Source organism: Oncorhynchus nerka, linkage group LG27 (assembly GCF_034236695.1).
Source record: "Oncorhynchus nerka isolate Pitt River linkage group LG27, Oner_Uvic_2.0, whole genome shotgun sequence".
NCBI lineage: Eukaryota > Metazoa > Chordata > Actinopteri > Salmoniformes > Salmonidae > Oncorhynchus > Oncorhynchus nerka.
The window spans coordinates 47,855,724-47,875,659 of record NC_088422.1 but is presented as its reverse complement, the minus strand read 5'-3'; the positions used below and the strand labels follow the sequence as shown (position 1 = coordinate 47,875,659).

Sequence of the window (19,936 nt, the reverse complement as noted above, 5' to 3'; positions counted from 1 at the left end):
TGGGGACAATATGATATAGGCCTAGGTCTCGTTCTTCAATGCCAACCTTTCCTCAAAATATTAAATATAATACATATGCCTACTACTACTACTACTGCTACTACTACTACTTACTACTACTAATAATAGGGTGAGTATTGGTAAAGTGGGACATTTTCTGACACAGAATGGATGATAGAATGGATGATTGTCCTAAGATGAATTTTTCGCTGTCGACACTGGCAAATTGGGACACCAAGACACGTAATGCTTTAATATAAAAATAGACAAATTAGAGAGTAATACAAATACCAATTTTATAAGAATAAGAGTAATTATATCAAGTATCAAATGTATTTATTGACATTTTTGTAATATGACCGTTAGTCCCAATCAATAGCCCCAATTTGATATTTTATGCCAACTTCATTGTATGGGAATTTGACAGAAAGAATACCATTAGGCTATACTTTTGCACAGCAATGGCTCCCCCGTCTGTTTCATTAAATGAACTGGCAAAATAACCACAGAGAGGACTGTGGGTTATTAATATATGGCCATAGTTTTTCAATACAATAGTAGTACTATTTCTTCCTGATATTGAAGGTGCAACATTAGGCCTACACAAAAAAATCACTATTCCACAAGATTTCATGACAGGGGACAGATTGATAGTCTTGCGCGCCCAAGTCCACCTTAAAGTCTTGGCCAAATAAAGACGTGTCGAAATTAACCTATTACGTCAAAATCAATATGCATGCGTCAGGGTTTTTCCCACCAACCGGTACTTCAGAATTAAACTACTATAAATATGCATGAACGGAGTAGATACGAATACGTGTGGCAGATAAATGCGAAACTAATTTTAAACAGCCCACAATCGATGCTGCGCTCACCTGCTTAGTTAGTTCCGCTGAGACCAACGCAGCACCTCAAAACTCATGTCTTATGTCAAAACTATACCAGCCCTTACTCGGGCAGGCGTGGATATAAACGTCAGAAGACTGAATACTCTTTCTAACCGAAGAGCACAGTCCACCGTCGCCTCAACTCAGGCAGACCAGGATGTCACCAACAGAGAGTCCTACTCTTCAAGGAAAAGCAGAAATGCTTCATCCTCTCCAAAGATCTCTATTGACTTTGAGCTGACACAGGAAGCATACAAGAGTAAAGACAATTTAGAACTGCTCAGAAGTTTGGTGGTTTTCAAACTGTGCTCCTATGACCTTTTGGTTGATAAGAACAAGGAGGTATGGTATAATATCTGTGTGCTGAATCTGCATTAAGCTTGTATTTGTTTTGTTGCTGAGAAGCTCAAGTTGGCGAGACACACAAACTGTATTAGAGAAACTTTACTGCATGTGATCATCTTGCTGATCTGTCTGTCCTTTAGAAGGATCCTGACTTATAATAGCAGACAACATAGAAGGCCCAAATGACTTTCTAAAGGCAGGACAATCTGCATTTTATAGAATATATAAGAAACAGAATACAATTGGAATTATTTCTCCAGTGAGGGAACTCTTATTTGAAGCGGTATAAGAAAACATAAACAAAGTTTGTTTAACATTCAGTTCGCCTAAAGGGTGTGCATACAGGTGCAGGCAGCGAGGAATCTATTACCTCTCTTCCAGTAAATCTGTCGTCGGCCTAGTATGCTGTGTGCCTGTATCCCTAGATAACGTTACCACCAAGCGGTCTATTTAGAGTGTGGAATTACTCCCTCTTATAGAACATAACTGTGCCTGACTTGCCCGGCCCTCCTCCCACTGTTTACTGTCATCTTGAGGTTCTCACCTCAGTGAAATGTCCAAAAAACTGAAAAAAGACGGTGTTCATGGCAAATGCTATAACAATGTTTATGTATCATTTACAAAGGCTTTATTGCCATTATTACCACACAATTATTGGCCACACAAGTAAATGGCGTGAACGAAATTGAAAGGAAATGTTTACTTGTTTGCGGGGACTGCATTCACTGTAAACGCTTTCATTTAAATCGCACTATACCGCAGATCCTCAGCGCTACAGCTTGAAACGAGCTCTAAATGCATTTCCCTTTTTTTCTTAGCTGATGGATATCAGTAAGTTCCTACTGGGGAAGAAGGCATTTGAGCAGTTTATGAAAATGACATTCTATGGCCAGTTTGTGGCGGGAGAGGACCACAAGTCCATCAAGTCTCTGATTCAAAAGAACAGGGCCTTCGGAGTGGGCTCTGTCCTGGACTACAGTGTAGAGGAGGACCTCACACAAGAGGATGCAGTGACTAAAGAGATGGAGTAAGTAAATTGCTTATTACCCTAAACATTATGTTTCTAACCTATATAAAATGCTGTTCCACAACTTAATCAGAAGGAATATGAGTGGTGATGAATGTGATGAATGCATTTCCTGTCATCAGTAAGGTATTCGATAAGGATTAGGGAATATAGAAAGTACTGCAGTTCTGTGTTATTCACTTCTGAAAGCACACAAGCATTGTTTTAAGCAAACAAAGTTCTATTTTTCACACATACAGATTTAGTTCCCCAAAATAATATAATTTCCTTATTTTGTATAAAATCAAAGGCATCCAAATCTAACCAGAGTGAATGACCACAAGTATGATTTTCCCCTCGTTTGAAGCCAGGGACATGCTATAATTTGATATCCCTCTTAGGATGTAAACACTAGTCTGTCCAGACCCCATTGGTCGGTTTGGTCAAGGCCCTCCTCGTGGATTGGCTGGCCTCTCGGAACTCACTCTTCAGGAATTCTGTCACATGAGTTGATCCCAGCTCTGATATAAGCCTGTATGACAGGCCAGGAAAAACTTACACAACCGTTCTCTCTGAGGAGAGCTGTAGTTTTGATGTGTGAGATAATGGCACTATGTACTCACACTGTGAGATAGTTATGCTAAGAACATTTGTTTTTCTTCTTAGCTTAGTTTCCTGACCCCTCTTTGAAGGACAACTTTAACTTTGAGGTTATATACTTATAAATAAATAAATAAGACATTTGGTCGGCATTTAGTCCAGTGAGAGAGATAAATAAAGCCGCTTAAATTGAAATTGAATTGAGAGAGGAACATGCTGCCAAAGGACTCTCTCTCTCTCTCTCTCTCTCTCTCAATAAACATACAGTCACTTCATTGCTCTGCTTAATTTTCTCCTTTGTCTTTACTTTGTCTGCCATCAAAAGACATGGCCATCAAAGTCTCAGTCAGGCCTCTCTGTTGGTAAAAAAAACAGACCTGCAAGGCATACGCTAGGGAAAGGTAGCTAGTCTACTTTGATGCAAGACGACTGCTATAGTAACGTTCATGCTTGACATGCACTTCTATGACCCTCCAAAGAGAATCGCACTGATCAGCTAGAGTAGGACACAAACAACAGGAACGCTTCCAGGAGAATAAAATAGAAAAGTATAGAGGCTTCACAGGCTCATACATGTACACACAAATATGCAAACCAACAACCAAACGATCACTCAGACATTTACGGGTCCATCCCAAGCATGTTAAAACGTCTGGCACTTACAGTCCAGACATGCCATCATATACCATTCAACCTCCTTCTGTTTAAACGCACTGACAGTGACGTCCAAAAACCCACCAAACCTAGCACCAATAACCACCAAAATACCCAATATAGTGTCCTGTGACGTCAGCCCTTGTGTCCTGTGATCTGTGATGGTGTAGTGTGTCTGAGTGCCCTTTCAGGAAGGTCAAAACATTGGCAGGGAGACAGCTCGGCTTCAGTCAATCTGGGGCCACCTGTGGGTAGATGTGTGCTATATACACTGACTTGTGCCTCAAGGGCAATATGGTTCATAGAATGGTGTTTATTTCTAGAAGTGGAACGGGGCTTGATGTGTGGTCACCAAGGAATTGAATGTGTGTGTGTAGAGAGAGATATCTTAATATACTTTGTGTCCATAACACTATAATACTAAACTTTGTGTCCATAACAAATTAATAAATTCTCCTCTCTTTTCTCATTGTCAGCTCATGTGTGTCTGCTACAGAGAAAGAAGGCATGAGTAAGTCCGTCCTTGTGTTTTTTTGCTCTCATTTGAGCCCAAACTATATGATGCAACTGGTTGCAATAGGGAGGAATGCTGATGTGTTTGCTTCCCCCTGCAGGCATGGACCACAGAGAAAAGCAGTATAAGGCTCACCAACAGTTTGGGGACCGTCGAGGGGGAGTGACCGGCGCCAGGACATACTTCTACTCTGATGAGGCCAAGTGTGACCAACACATGGAGACCCTCCTAAAGTGTATCAAAGCATCTGGTACACCTGTAGATATAAACAACACGAAAAGGCTGGGTGGTTGGGATGGAGATTTTTATTCAGTGACTAATAGTAATAATAGTAATTACCATGTACCAATTTGTAGTTCCTTGGCATCATAACACTCACTAAAGGACACTCATAATCTCAAGACCGTAATTAGTACTCAGCAAAAATATCCCTCTATGTAACCTTACTGTTTAGACAACATTATGCAAAATGCATCAGCTTCCTATTCCCATGAATTTATATATTGCTGTTTTTGATTGATATTAGTGTGGCTTACATTGAGCATGTGTGACCTATCAACCTTCATCCAGGTGGGAGCTCAGTGGATGGCTTCTCTGCCATCAAGATGACTGCACTGGGACGACCTCAGTTCCTGGTAGTTAAGGGGGAACTCACCTCATTCAATATCAATGTGTAACACACACTTAGCTGATAGTTGACTCTCTGGTAAAGTGCTATAATGCTTGTATTTTGCTCTCTACCTCTATAGCTCCAGTTCTCGGAGGTGCTGGTGAAATGGAAGCGTTTCTTCAGCTTCCTGGCGGCACAGCAGGGGAGAGATGGCATGGAGGCTCTGGAGCAGAGGCTAGAGCTGCAGCCACTACAGGTACACAGAACACACAGGGTTGGGGAGTAACAGTTCCGTTACCAGCAAAAATATTGTAATCAGCTTACAGATACTTTTGAAAAACTAGATGACTACTTATAGGATTACTTTTCAATTCAGAAATAACTTTTTCTCAATGACTGTAACGAGTGCGCTGAAAGTCGTGAAGCGAGTGTTTTAATAAATAAACCAAAAAATAAACACGAAACACAAACAACGCACCGACATGAAACCGTTAATAACACCTGAGGAAAGAACCAAGGGGAGGGACAGATATAGGGAAGATAATCAAGGAGGTGATAGAGTCCAGGTGAATGTCATGAGGCGCTGGTGCTCTCGGCGATGGCGACAGATGTGCAGGATAATCAGCAGCCTGATGACCTAGAGGACGGAGAGGGGTATACGTGACAGTACCCCCTCCCTGACACGCGGATCCAGCCGCAGGACGCCGACAAAGGGGACGAACCCGGGGATCAGGAGCTGACCGGTTATCCCTGCTGAAGCGCGGGAACCTGTCATGTCGGCAGAGGCACGGGAACCTGTCGAGACTGCTGGGGTGCGAGAACCTGTCAGACCGGCAGAGGCAGGGGAGCCTGGCCATCTGGCTGAGGCATGAGAGCCTGTAGCGGCTCCCAGACCCGATGTCATTTACACTAGCACACAAAAAAACACTACCTGATGCTTCCATTAGGTGAGGTGTTATTCTGTAATGATGGGGCGGTGAGTCGAAAGCAGGTGCAGGTGAAACATTTTAATAAAACAACAAAACCAAGAACACAACACTAACATAAGGCAGTACGCCGAGACACAAGAACAGAGTCAATAACACCTGAGGAAAGAACCAAGGGGAGTGACAGATATAGGGAAGATAATCAAGGAGGTGATGGAGTCCAGGTAAGTGTCATGAGGCGCTGGTGCGCTTGACGATGGTGACAGGTGTGCGGGATTATCAGCAGCCTGATGACCTAGAGGCCGGAGAGGGAGTACTTGACAATGACATTCAAATCAGAATTGAAAAAAGGCGCAAGTTTAAATTTGTTCGGCGTGAGCGAGTCTGGCTAGAAGTCAGAGACCACTATTTATATCGACACAAGGCGAGACCCAGATGCAGACACAGGAGGCAGATGGTTTGAGCTCTGATATTTATCATAGTCCAAGGGATAGACAAAAGGCAGGTCGGGGACAGGAAAGAGTTTATAGCCAGGGCGGAGTCCAAAATAGTCCAGGGCAGCAGGCAGGCTCGAGGTCAGGGGCAGGCAGAGTGGTTAGGCAGGCTCGAGGTCAGGGGCAGGCAGAGTGGTTAGGCAGGCTCAGAGTCAAGACAGGCAAGGGTCAAAACCAGGAGGACGAGAAAAAGAGAGACTGGGGAAAAACAGGAGCTGAGAGAAAAAAAACGCTGGTTGACTTGGCAAACAAGATGAACTAGTGCAGACAGACAGAAAACACAGGTAAAAATACCCAAGGGATAATGGGGAAGATGGTCGACAACTTGAAGGGGGTGGAGACAAGCACAAGGACAGGTGAAACAGATCAGGGTGTGACACTATGATGACACACCAAACGCGTTTTATGGATCGCAGGAAAATAGGAATAGGTTTTGTAGGCTACAGTCCAAGCTACGTCTTCCAATGGTGCGACTGCTGTCGGCATCAAAAGATTATCAAACTTGAATAAACACTTGGAGTTAAGGACAACAGCAGTGGTGGATATCACTTATTATTTATATCTACATAGCACATTGATGTGAATCACACTGCTGCTCTCTCATTTACCCATTTGTATTTGTATTTATTACAGATCCCCATTAGCTGCTGCCAAGGCAGCATCTACTCTTCCTGGGGTCTAGCAAACTTAAGGCAATTTTTTTATAATTTAAAACATGCCATTATATTTCATAACAGATTTCACAACACATTAAGTGTGTGCCCTCAGGCCACTACTCTACTATCACATATCTAAAACACCAAATCCATGTGTATGTGTGTATAGTGTGTATGTTACCGTGTGTGTGTGTGTGTGTATCTGTGCGCCTTACAGATTGTGGTTGTTGGGGATCGCAGTTCACCAATATATATGTGTATTTTAACCCAATAATGGTAGAATTTAAGAAGGTTAAGCTGCTTATCAATCACTGTTTTTGTGACCAGTGGACAGTCAGTGAAAAATGCGCTCTTGAAACAGCTTTAGTGCGGTTCCCAGCCTATTGAATAAAAGTTTGAGGGAGTTTCTCCTTTCTAAACTCCCTGTGGTATTGCGTTCAATTCTGTCAAAAACTAGTTTCATTTAAGTGGGGCTTTTATTGCTCAATCTAATTCATGCTGATAAAGAAAACAGACACATGCTCAAACTTGCACACGTTTGATAGAATTATCCCAAACAGCTGCAAATGATCGGCATATCAAAGTGTCACCAACAAAAATGTAAGCAATTGGCCTGTACCAAATGCAGCATATGGTTTTCATTTGTCACATGCGAATTGCACTTTTCAGTAGTGCTCAAAGCATGCCTTTACATGAGCGCAACATTTCTTTTTCAACTTGAAGCAATGACCAGTCCTCCATGACAACAAAACATAAACAACAGAGTAGGTTATTAAGTCCTTAGTGTTTGGGTTAAGTTCAGGTAAAACATTTTGACTAATCTATATTTCCAAGTCTTGAAGATCAAGGGTTATTAATTCATTGGAACGACAGGACATCTGACAGACTTTGTTTTTTAATGTAAATATATGGCCTACTTGTATCATTATCTGTAGTAGAAAGCAGTGGGTTAGAAGAAGCCTACATAACCAACCCATAAAGTAAAATGCAACATCCATTTATGGCCAGCTATGTAAACTCTCAAATGTATTTAGTCTGCAATAAATGTCATTCAATTGGTCATATTCATTTTTGTCTTCTTCTAATGCCTCTTAAGCGGAAAGCAAGCTAAAAGTAACTGAACGTAAACAGATTGTGTTACTGAGTTTGGGTAATCCAAAAGTTACGATTCTGATTACAATTTTTGGAAGGTAACTAGTAACCGTAACGGATTATATTTAGAAAGTAACCTACCCAACCCTGAGAACACAGTTGCTGTTCTTTAGGGTTTATAATGACTTGTGTATAGGTGATCACCCCTTGTTTGACCTATTTGATCCATTGAGATAACAATGTCGTACTATATATACTGTCAAAAATGACTATTTGTCCATACAGGAGTTTATGACCACGCTGGGGGCCACAGGTGACTTCCATGGCTGGTTCACTGGAGAGAAACAAGGATCAGGGTAAAAATAATACCTCTCGTTCGAGAAACTGTATTGTGCCATAAAGCAGTAGAATAATTGCCCTTGCATACTTTGTTGAAAAAGCCCCTTACAACAACTATATTTGACTTACTAAAAGCGGTCTCTCTCTGCGCCCCTTCAGAACCATTGACAGGCTGGACTGGAACAGCCTGATCGACGACAGAATAAAGATATCAGATCTGCTGGTTGTCCCAAATTTAGAGGTAAGCAAGGCACGGCAATGGCAACGAAAGTGCTCTAGAAGATAGAAGATACCACTTGGTTTCAAACTCAAGTGGTTCTGTAAACACCTCCAAACCCTGTCAATTGTTTGAGTAAATACGTTGATAAGATTGACCATTCAGTTTAGAGTTGATCCCAGAATGGTGAAAGAATGTTTGAAAAGAGTTACACCTCTTGTGACTCACTGGGCCTGACATGGTTTCAATTGGCACGCCATTCCCTATGTAAGCATTAACACATGACAGCTGTGCAATTCCAAGGAATAACCACACACCTCAGCGGTGTGAGAAGGCTTGAGGCCGTGTGTTAATACTTACTTATCTTAGCTTAAGACAAAGCCAGCCTGTTGAAGGTAAAGGCCCTCAGGTCTCTGTGTGTGTGGGCTGTCTCCAGTGTTAGCTCAGACAGTGTGATTCATTGAGCCTCAGGTAAGGTATTTTAGGCTCTCCTTTCTTTGTTTGTCCAGACTGGTCAGCTGGAGCCCCTGCTCAATAAGTTCACAGAGGAGGAGGAGAAACAGATGAAGAGGATGCTCCAGAGGCTGGACGTACTTGCCAATGTAAACACAGGGAGGTCAAAATGCTATATGAAACCATGCTTATGTCATCTTCAGCCATGTTATGCTATGTCACGTTACATCACGCCAGGTCATCTTATCATCTCATAATTAGCTACCAGTTCAGTTTCCTTGGTTTATTGAGAAAAGCTCTGAGCTCATGTGTGGATTGAAGTGGAACTCACCTGTTCTGGCTGTCTGTGTTGCAGCATGCAGAGGAGCACAGTGTTCGTCTGATGGTGGATGCAGAGCAGACCTACTTCCAGCCCGCCATCAGCACACTGACTGTGGAGATGCAGAGGATCTACAATAGAGGGAAACCTGTCATCTTCAACACCTACCAGTGCTACCTCAAGGTTAGGGACCCATTACGTTGCCATCCTTCCAAGTCTTGTTTGTCACATCACAAGGAAGTTGAAGCCTGGGAGCTAAGGCTACTAGAGACCCTGTCACTGAGTTGCTATGCTCATACATGTAGTCATGTCTTACCAGCAGCTCTCTGAAACACATCATTTGAAGGTTTGATCATAAACAGCTTATACGCCATTGTCATACAGATGACCGGTGTCCCTAATATCCCTCCTTTACTTCCTTCCTCTCGCTTTCTCTACCATTGTAGGAGGCCTATGATATCGTGACCATGGATGTTGAGTTGTCGAGGCGTGAGGGATGGTTTTTTGGGGCCAAGCTGGTGCGTGGGGCTTATATGTACCAGGAGAGGAGCAGAGCGGAGGAGATCGGATACGAGGACCCTATCAACCCTGACTATGAGACCACTAACATGATGTACCACAAGTAAGGGATGGATGTGCTTATTTAGTTACTCACTGTGCTTAAATAAATACTGTACTTAAAACATTCTTCAATTCGTATTGAATAGCAATTGTTTTTAAGAACCTGTTAAAATGCTGAATGACCTATAAAGTAAACTCTCTGACTTGACCAAAAGTAGAGCACTATGAGGAATTTTTCAGTAACTTCTGTGTAACATCGTTTCACACAGAGAGCATTTTGGTTTGTATTTTTTTTATTTTAGTCATTCAGCAGACACTCTTATCCAGAGCGACTTACAGGAGCATCTAGGGTTAAGTGCCTTGCTCAGGGGCACATCAACCAATTTTTCACCTAGTCGGCTCAGTGATTCAAACTACAACCTTTCAGTTACTGTCCCAACGCTCTTAACCGCTAGGATACCTGTAGTTTACTTAACATGTCCGTCATGTCTGTACTCTGTAAGGTGTCTAGACTACATCCTCGATGAGATTGCACTGAACAGAAATGCCAATGTCATGGTTGCTTCTCACAATGAGGACACAGTGAAGCACACCCTCGGGAGGCAAGTCTCATTACTGCACTGCATGGCCTTAGCTTGACACAGACACACGGAGGATGGCTCTCTGCCAAGTTTTCCTGCTCAAACTCTAACACACGTAGTTATTGCATTTCTATAGAGTTTTTCTCATGTTTAAAGCATATACTATGTACATTCATGGCCAAAAGTTTTGAGAATGACACAAATATTATTTTTCACAAAGTCTGCTGCCTCAGTTTGTATGATGACAATTTGCATATACTCCAGAATGAAGAGTGATCAGATGAATTGCAATTAATTGCAAAGTCCCTCCCTCTTGGGTGGCGCGACAGTTTGATTGTGTCTGCTGGGCTGCAGAAGTTTTGTTTGTTTTCAGCGTGTGTCGTTTATCAAGTATTTAACTCAATCATCGGTGTGATCGTTTAGGTCGTGGTTGTTTTCGTTTGGGCCCGCTCCCGTTATGGATCGCATGGATTAAGTAGCAACATTGTTGCGAAGCTTTAACATACAAACCATCGGACAGTCAGACAGTACACCGGCATGCCTGAAGACCACAGCTAAGATCTCTTTTTCTCTCTCTCTCTCTCCTTCTCTTCCCTCTATCGTTCCAGTGCGTTACCCTGCAACAGACTCTCTATTTTTCAAATGCACTTCCCATTGAAGTTCATTAGAGCTGGACTATTATTGCCCGGCCAGAAGTATTTGGGTGGACATTTTAGTTAAAAGGGAGGTTGCTTGCAAGTTGTGTATTGTTATGTGAACTGTATTGAGGTGAGGTGTACTAATGAAATGTGGCCGAGAAGATTGTGGACATTTTTGAGGCCTTTGTTGTGTCTATGAACACCCCCCACATTCATACCCTCTGCACTCATCCACTGGAAGATAATACAGATTATTGCAAATCCTCTGTTGATGACTGGGTTCGTTCTTGTATGAAGTTGCTGTTAAATTGCTCTGCTATTATTAGTATTATTGGATGATGTATTCTTATTGGGGTTACCCCTGTGCTGTGATGTGGGTTTTATATGGTGTGTATTCTCTTTTCTCTCCACTGACTATCTGGTAAACAGGCTACACTCTAGGCAGTCTCTTCTGCTGATGTGTGTGGGTCTGGTAGTGGTACTCTCTCTATTCTACTATTTTCCTTTCGGCATGGTTAATACCAGCATGGCGCCCGAACAAAATCTTTCTTTACCCCTCTCTAATAAATACCGCTACAATGCTGATTGAGTTTGAATAACAGACTGGAAACTTCAAAAGGAGGGTGGTGCTTGGAATCATTGTTCTTCCTCTGTCAATCATGGTTACCTGCAAGGAAACACGTGCCGTCATCTTTGCTTTGCACAAAAAGGTCTTCACAGGCAAGGATATTGCTGCCAGTAAGATTGCACCTAAATCAACCATTTATCGGATCATCAAGAACTTCAAGGAGAGCGGTTCAATTGTTGTGAAGAAGGCTTCAGGCCGCCCAAGAAAGTCCAGCAAGCTCCAGGACCGTCTCCTAAAGTTGATTCCGTTGCGGGATCGGGGCACCACCAGTACAGAGCTTGCTCAGAAATGGCTTCAGGCAGGTGTGAGTGCATCTGCATGCACAGTGAGGCAAAGACTTTTGGAGGATGGCTTGGTGTCAAGAAGGGCAGCAAAGAAGCCACTTATCTCCAGGAGTAAAGTCATTTTCTCTGATGAATCCCCTTTCCGATTGTTTGGGGCATCTGGAAAAAAGCTTGTCCGGAGAAGACAAGGTGAGCGCTACCATCAGTCCTGTGTCATGCCAACAGTGAAGCATCCAGAGACCATTCATCCTTGGGGTTGCTTCTCAGCCAAGGGAGTGGGCTCACTCACAATTTTGCCTAAGAACACAGCTATGAATAAAGAATGGTACCAACACATCCTCCGAGAGCAACTTCTTCCAACCATCCAGGAACAGTTTTGTGACGAACAATGCCTTTTCAAGCATGATGGAGCACCTTACCATAAGGCAAAAGTAATAACTAAGTGGGAACAAATCATCAATATTTTGGGTCCATGGGCAGGAAACTCCCCAGAACTTAATCCCATTGAGAACTTGTGGTCAATCCTCAAGAGGCGGGTGGACAAACAAAAACCAACAAATTCTGACAAAACTCCAAGCATTGATTATGCAAGAATGGGCTGCCATCAGTCAGTGGCCCAGAAGTTAATTGACAGCATGCCAGGGCGGATTGCAGAGGTCTTGAAAAAAGAATGGTCAACACTGCAAATATTGACTCTTTGCATCAACTTCATGTCAATAAAAGCCTTTGACACTTATGAAATGCTTGTAATTATACTTGAGTATTCCACAGTAACATCTGACAAAAAAAAAGAAAAGACACCAAAGCAGCAAACTTTGTGGAAATTAATATTTGTGTCATTCTCAAAACGTTTGGCCACGACTGTACAGTTGAAGTCGGAAGTTTACATACACCTTAGCCAAATACATTTAAACTCAGTTTTTCAGAATTCCTGACATTTAATCCTAGTAAAGATTCCCTGTTTTAGGTCAGTTAGGAACACCACTTTATTTTAAGAATGTGAAATGTCAGAATAATAGTTGAGAGAGATTTATTTCAGCTTTTATTTCTTTCATCACATACCCAGTGGGTCAGAAGTTTACATACACTCAAGCCTCCTCCTTTTTCCTCCAAACATAGCGATGGTCATTATGGCCGAACAGTTCAATTTTTTCTTTCATCAGACCAGAGGACATTTCTCCAAAACGTGCAATCTTTACCCATGTGCAGTTGCAAACCGCAAAGCCATTTTTATGGCGGATTTGGAGCAGTGGCTTCTTTCTTGCTGAGCGGCCTTTCAGGTTATGTCGATTATAGAACTTGTTTTACTGTGGATATAGATACTTTTGTACCTGTTTCCTCCAGCATCTTCACAAGGTCCTTTGCTGTTCTGGGATTGCACTTTTCGCACCAAAATATGTTCATCTCTAGGAGACAGAACGCGTCTTCTTCCTGAGCGATATGACAGCTGCGCATTCCCATTGTGTTTATACTTGCGTACTATTGTTTGTACAGATGAACATGGTACCTTCAGGCATTTGGAAATTGCTCCAAAGGATGAACCAGACTTGTGGAGGTCTTGGCTGATTTATTTTTATTTTCCCATGATGGCAAGCAAAGAGGCACTGGATGTGTAGGTAGGCCTTTCAAAAATACATCCACAGGTACACCTCCAATTGACTCAAATGATATCAATTAGCCTATCAGAAGCTTCTAAAGCCATGACATAATTTTATGGAATTTTCCAAGCAGTTTAAAGGCACAGTCAATTTAGTGTATGTAAACTTCTGACCCACTGGAATTGTGATACAGTGAAATAATCTGTAAACAGTTTTTGGAAAAATTACTTGTGTTATGCACAAAGTAGATATCCTAACCAACTTGCCAAAACTATAGTTTGTTAACAAGAAATTTGTGGAGTGGTTGAAAAACTATTTTTAATGACTCCAACTGTGTGTGTAAAGCTAATGTGTCCCTTTCACCATTAGTGCAGCTAGAGTTGTTTGCACATACAGTAACAAAATGTGTCCAAAGGAAGTCTCTATGCCCGGATACCTCATCTCTTAGTTTCATAGACTGTGTCTTCGTCACTATCACATACCATACAAATATAACTTGTACTTATAATTTTCCCTTTCCTCTTGTTGACACAGGATGAATGAGTTGGGCCTGACTCCCATGGAGAACAAGGTGTACTTTGGACAGCTGCTGGGCATGTGTGACCAAATCAGCTTCCCATTGGGTGAGACTGACTGACTGATTGGTTAATTGATTGATTGGTTAGCTTCCCAATGGTCCAAGTTTGCTCTTCCCATGCCTACAGGACAGATTATTGGGATGCAGGGACAGACAGAGCTCTCTGATCTCACAGAGCACTGCTGATTTGATGGCCTTTTGGCCCTGTTTAGATTCCATAGGATTTGTATTGGTATTTCCCAATAGCAGTCAGTTATTTGTGTTGACACATGGAACCTCATGACCCTGCATTGTGCACATATGGAGTTCTGGGACTTGCACTGACACTTTATTGACAAATTGGCCATGACTGGTGTTGGCTCACAGCACTAGTTTGTCAATCATAGACATTGTATTGTAACTAAATCAGGGATGATCAACTGAGGTGCTGGGGAGCCACAGGATGTGAAGGCTTTTGCTCCATCCTAGCGAAGATACTACTGGTTCAACTTTGTGTGGTCTAAAATTTAAGTGCACGATTAGTTGAATAAATTCCCAACTCACTAATTCCATTACACTAGCCAAGTATAATATTTTTTGGGTATGTACTGAAAAGCTGCCCCAATAAATGTCATTCTCTTCCCTTCTGTCTCTCTCTCCTCCAGGCCAGGCAGGTTTCCCGGTCTATAAATATGTTCCATACGGGCCGGTGAATGAGGTGATACCGTACTTATCCCGTCGTGCCCAGGAGAACAGGGGCTTCATGAAGGGTTCCCAGAGGGAGAGGGAGCTGCTGTGGAAGGAGCTAAAACGCAGGCTGGCCTCGGGACAGGTCTTCTACAGACCTCAGCCTGAACCGGGTCTATGAAATTACAGCTAGCTAGCTGTCTGTCTGTGCTGTGTCATGACGTTGGCCTCTTTGAGTATAGCAACCCCATCCCCTCTCCCTGCCACCCCCCTTGCCTCCTTCAACAAGGCTGCTGTGGTCAGAGGTCGTAAATTCCTGAGAAGACCTCATGGACACACAGTTATAGAGAGTAGTCTGTCATGGAGACAAAGGAAATCCTTCCACCTCACAGAACTTGAGGTACGAATAAATTTCATGCTCCGGAGAAAGTGTAAAAGATCGGTGAAGAATCCAGCTACGAACTGGTCCGTTTGTCACAACTTGGGAAGCTCATGGGAGACTGTGTGGCCACATTACCATAACGTTGTTTATATAATAGCCCCAGATAAAGGGTTTACATCTAATTGTTGTATAAGATGAATGAGTGAGTATGATACTGTTTACACAATTTTACAATGTGATTTTGGACTGTTTGATGAAGGAAAACTCAAAAAGGGATTGGATTTAAACTAAATCAGAGGACCGGCCCTGGGCCCAGTTAGGGTCAGACATCCTGGGACAGCCCTTTTCTGCAATTCCGAATAAAACCCAACTTTGAGAAATTATCACCAGACCATGTTTTTCTCCATTAGGAGGGGGACAAAGGTTGCAGACCATTGCTGAATCTTTTAACCATACCACGTGGTTAAACTCTTAGACTATCGATACCGACAGAATGAGAACAGGTCTTTGATATGAATTACTAGTCTGCAGCTAGGAATTTGGTATCATCGAACGCGAAGAACGACAACTGCCGAAACATTCATTCTATAACGAATGTCACTTTGAACTATCCCCTTTAACCAAGACAGAGAGAGAGGGAGCGAGACGGACAATTCTACAAAGAAAGACTTTTCACCAGCGATCAAGACGACACACTGTGCGTAAATATATATATTGATTGCAATTGTTCCCGAATGAGTGAGCGTTCATGTGTAAAGGATTAGCATTTTAATTGTGGCTTGTTTAACAAGCCACTATGCCGGTTCAGCCCACTAGTGCATATTCTCCTATCATTTCATGTAACCACATTTACCATGTTTGTTTGTTTATGCATTTCTGTGAATTACTTAGTTAGTAATAAATTAATTATTTAAGACAATTGATGTATGGATGACTCATAGTGAAGACTGGGTTCGTTCAGATAACCAACAATTTACGACGTTTGGAAGGTGACTAACGTGAGGTAAAATAAATCATTAATCAGAAGACTATTGATCAGATATGAAAATATCTGAAAGGTTATATTGGGAAATTATAACTTTGTAATCTGAATACTTTCCTTGGTGCCCCGACTTCCTAGTTAATTACAGTTACATGATTATTCAGTTTAATCACGTAATACTAATTACAGGAATCTTAATGATAGTAAAGACATGACAGCTGCTTACTCTCTTTCTAGCGCTCTCTCTTTCTGTCTCCTCTCTCTCTTTGTCATGTTCTCTGTCTTATTCTTATCAATTACCCCCCCCCCCACATCTTTCTTCCTCTCTCTTTCCCCCACTTCCCTTTCTTCCTCTCTCTTAATTCTCTCTATGAGCATTCCTCTTGGTGTCCTCAGCATCCTCAGAGTGCTGCATATATCATATGGGCATCTTTACTACTCTAACAGGACTCCCTAAAATGTCAGGCTGGCCCAGACTACCCGTCACTCGCTGCTTTTTATAGCTCTATTTATCCTGGAGAGGGACAACAGTAATAAAAACATTGCAGGCTTGATTTAAGTGGCAGTAAAATATCCATCAATATCCCTTTTACTTTATAATGCTTTTTGAGAATACAAAACCCTCTGAGGAGTATTTCTGTAGATTTCCTACATCATGTTTTAAAGATAGTATCATATAGTGTTCTTTGGGAAATGTATACTGTACATAAATCTATGGTGAGAATGTATACTTGTCTACACACACCGGTGCCTCTGTAGTACTGCATTAAATATTGTTCTCATAGACAGAGCTAGTTTAGTTTGAATCAATAAGAGTCTTTTGGAACTAAATTGTATAAAGGGTCTGGAGGGTTGGTTCTCCGGTAGCCTTGTTTCTTTTGTGTTCATATCCAGGGATGCAATTACAGTATTGTATACGATTCTGGACATCAAATAACTGATACTGACTGTGCTATTTATTTGTCCATTTGGCATGTAAATTCATTACATTTTAAATGTGTCGGATTTTACACTCCAAAATAAAAGAGAGCCGCACACTCTAGGAGCTCAGATGCAAAAATGTAATTACCAACGTTTCGACAGCCAAGCTGTCTTCATCAGGCTATAATCAAACACTGCGGGATGACTCATTTATATAGTGTCAAAAGACACAGGTGTCTGTAATCATGGCCAAGAGTGGCCAAATATCATTGGTTAATATCAAATATTAAAATGGCATACAAAGAACAGCGTACAAGCAACAAATGGATAGCATACGATCCTAAATGAATTTTTAACTACACAAGCTTACAAACAATTACAATGGCAAAGTCACAATAATCACAAGAATGGCTTCAGATCTTACACTCCAACCTTGTCTCTTGTAAATATACTTAAGCTATCTGTGAAAAGTCATTCATTTTGTTTATTCAAAATGTGTTTCACGAAGTGAGTTCATAACCAAAATGGCTGACAAGAAGAATGTATGGAAAAATGCACAAGGCCTCAACAAGTCTCGTACAAGTTGAAAGTAAATTGAGAAATCACAAAGTTATCGTCCTCTTTTGATAGCCCAGCTTTTAAGTTAGACTCCCAGTATGGGTCATTTTGTGTGATAATTGTAGGCTAATGCCTGTTTCATTACTGACAGTCTATTAATATCTCCGTCGGAAACTAAACATGCTTCCCAGTAATTATCACCCTGCGACTCTGCAGATGTTCATTCAATTGCCTGTGATATTGTTCTCTCACCCTGAATAGGGGAGGGAGAGGATGTGTTATTCATTGTAGGCAAATTGGTCTGAAGAACTCTGTGTTACAGAAACAAGAAAAATACATTGTCCAATGTAAGGGCTCAATTCAATCTGTATTGTTATAGCTCAAATTCATTTTAAAGGCAGTGTTCCTACGTTCGCGGAGACTGTATTCACAGTAAATGCTGCAAATGTCGGCTCATTCGGAAATCGCCTTTCAATGTCAAAGCGGATCTTCCGCGAATCCTTCAGCAATACGTTTCTGTTCTCCGTTTTTTTTTTTAACTGTTCTTTTTGACTTTCGGGATGTTTTTTTTCTCTAGTAAGGAAACAATTGAACTCCAGATCCACTGACAGTACCTTCTAAACTGAGCTGTTCCTAATTTACTTTATGTAATGAATGTCGACGTTTCTTATGCAAGAGGTTGACTGGAATCACTTTACATGTGGGCTTTGCATAGTTTCCTCCAAGTTCTACTAAGCTACATGGATTTTTTTTAAAGGTCATACCAAGGATCCTTTTGCTATTTGATTTTTAATTTTACGACCCTTTGAAGTATCAAAAACATGTTTGATTTTTAATTACTTGAAGAAAAAATGTATTTGGCCTCAGATGCTATTATGCCATACGAACACATTGAATAACAGATTCACAATATGGAACAACAGATATCTAAAGAAAGGACCTTCGACTAGTTTGTGATGCCTGTGGGCGTCTGTGTTCGTGAGAGTCTCGCCTTTCTACAGAGTCATATTAGTGTGTAGGCCAAACTGTTTGGCTGCTACAGATAGAAGTTGACAGATTGGCTGTACCAATTTACGAAGAACTCCATCGTGTTCGTGAGAGTCTCATCTTTCCATAGAGTGGTTATAGTGGTTTTTAGGCCAAAGTGTTCCAATGCTACAGAACATTTTGTGAGAAGACCGATTTTTGGGATGTCTCATGGTCTGACAAACCCCGCTCTAGCTCTGTCAACTTTCACCGCAGATGCAGAAGTGTGATATGGGCGGATGCGGTGAATTGAGACGCATCAAATGCAAAAGCTGCAACTGACAAACTTTCATGGGGATGTTTTTATTATGCTAATTCGATTTCTGCGGAGACGTGGAAATCAACCTTAGGGGTTAAAGATGAAACTGAAGGAAATTGATACCAACAATTGAAATGATAATGAGTATTGTTGATATTACTTCAGAATATGCTGAATGGTTGAACAAAAAACATGCCTTATAAATAACTGTTTTAAAATAGGTCCTTTGTGTTAGTCTCTGGCAGCCTGTTTCCCCCACAAAAATATCCACAAGCTGACATGGTACTCTCCTAATGAAAGACACAAGAACCAGATTGACCACCTGATGATCAACGGCAAGTGGAGAAGTTCGCTGAGGGACGTCAAGGTGCGAAGGGGGGCAGATGTCGCCAGTGACCACCATCTTGTGACTGCCAACATCAAACTAAAGCTGAAACGTTCAGGACCAACAAACAAAAGGAACAACAAGATTTGATGTTGGCATGCTGAGGGACCAAACCGTCAACAAAACCTTCATAATGCAAGTTCACATCAAGTATCAAGCCCTTTCAAACAACACAGAATAAGATGAGGAGGAGACTGAGGAATATATATATATATATATATATAAATATATATATACACTGCTCAAAAAAATAAAGGGAACACTTAAACAACACAATGTCAATCACACTTCTGTGAAATCAAACTGTCCACTTAGGAAGCAACACTGATTGCAAGACACCTCCAATAAAGGAGTGGTTCTGCAGGTGGTGACCACAGACCACTTCTCAGTTCCTATGCTTCCTGGCTGATGTTTTGGTCACTTTTGAATGCTGGTGGTGCTTTCACTCTAGTGGTAGCATGAGACGGAGTCTACAACCCACACAAGTGGCTCAGGTAGTGCAGCTTATCCAGGATGGCAAATCAATGTGAGCTGTGGCAAGAAGGTTTGCTGTGTATGTCAGCGTAGTGTCCAGAGCATGGAGGCGCTACCAGGAGACAGGCCAGTACATCAGGAGAAGAGGAGGAGGCCATAGGAGGGCAACATCCCAGCAGCAGGACCGCTACCTCCGCCTTTGTGCAAGGAGGAGCAGGAGGATCACTGCCAGAGCCCTGCAAAATTACCTCCAGCAGGCCACAAATGTGCATGTGTCTGCTCAAACGGTCAGAAACAGACTCCA

At 41.8% G+C, this 19,936-nt stretch overlaps 1 protein-coding gene across 2 annotated transcripts; it reads left to right on the top strand.

Annotated features, from left to right (window-relative positions):
- Nucleotides 1-805: 805 nt before the first annotated feature.
- Nucleotides 806-15,946, top strand: LOC115111902 (proline dehydrogenase 1, mitochondrial-like). Of its 2 annotated transcripts, XM_029638434.2 has the most exons (14): nt 809-1,229; nt 2,051-2,259; nt 3,969-4,003; nt 4,107-4,256; nt 4,577-4,641; nt 4,756-4,872; nt 8,070-8,140; nt 8,283-8,364; nt 8,850-8,942; nt 9,149-9,295; nt 9,559-9,734; nt 10,177-10,275; nt 13,937-14,025; nt 14,624-15,946. In XM_029638434.2, exons 1-14 carry the CDS (start codon nt 921-923, stop codon nt 14,824-14,826), a joined length of 1,845 nt encoding a protein of 614 aa, XP_029494294.2. In that variant the 5' UTR covers nt 809-920; the 3' UTR covers nt 14,827-15,946. The 2 variants fall into 2 exon arrangements, with proteins under 2 accessions (XP_029494295.2, XP_029494294.2); XM_029638435.2 differs by lacking the exon at nt 10,177-10,275 and having other exon boundaries at nt 806-1,229.
- The last annotated feature ends 3,990 nt before the right edge of the window (nt 15,947-19,936 follow it).

Coding starts and splice junctions, on each gene's coding strand:
- LOC115111902 (XM_029638434.2), top strand. CDS start 921: ATGTCTTATGTCAAAACTATACCAGCCCTTACTCGGGCAGGCGTGGAT. Junction 4,004..4,106: donor TACAGAGAAAGAAGGCATGA/GTAAGTCCGTCC, acceptor TTCCCCCTGCAG/GCATGGACCACAGAGAAAAG. Junction 8,943..9,148: donor GGCTGGACGTACTTGCCAAT/GTAAACACAGGG, acceptor TCTGTGTTGCAG/CATGCAGAGGAGCACAGTGT.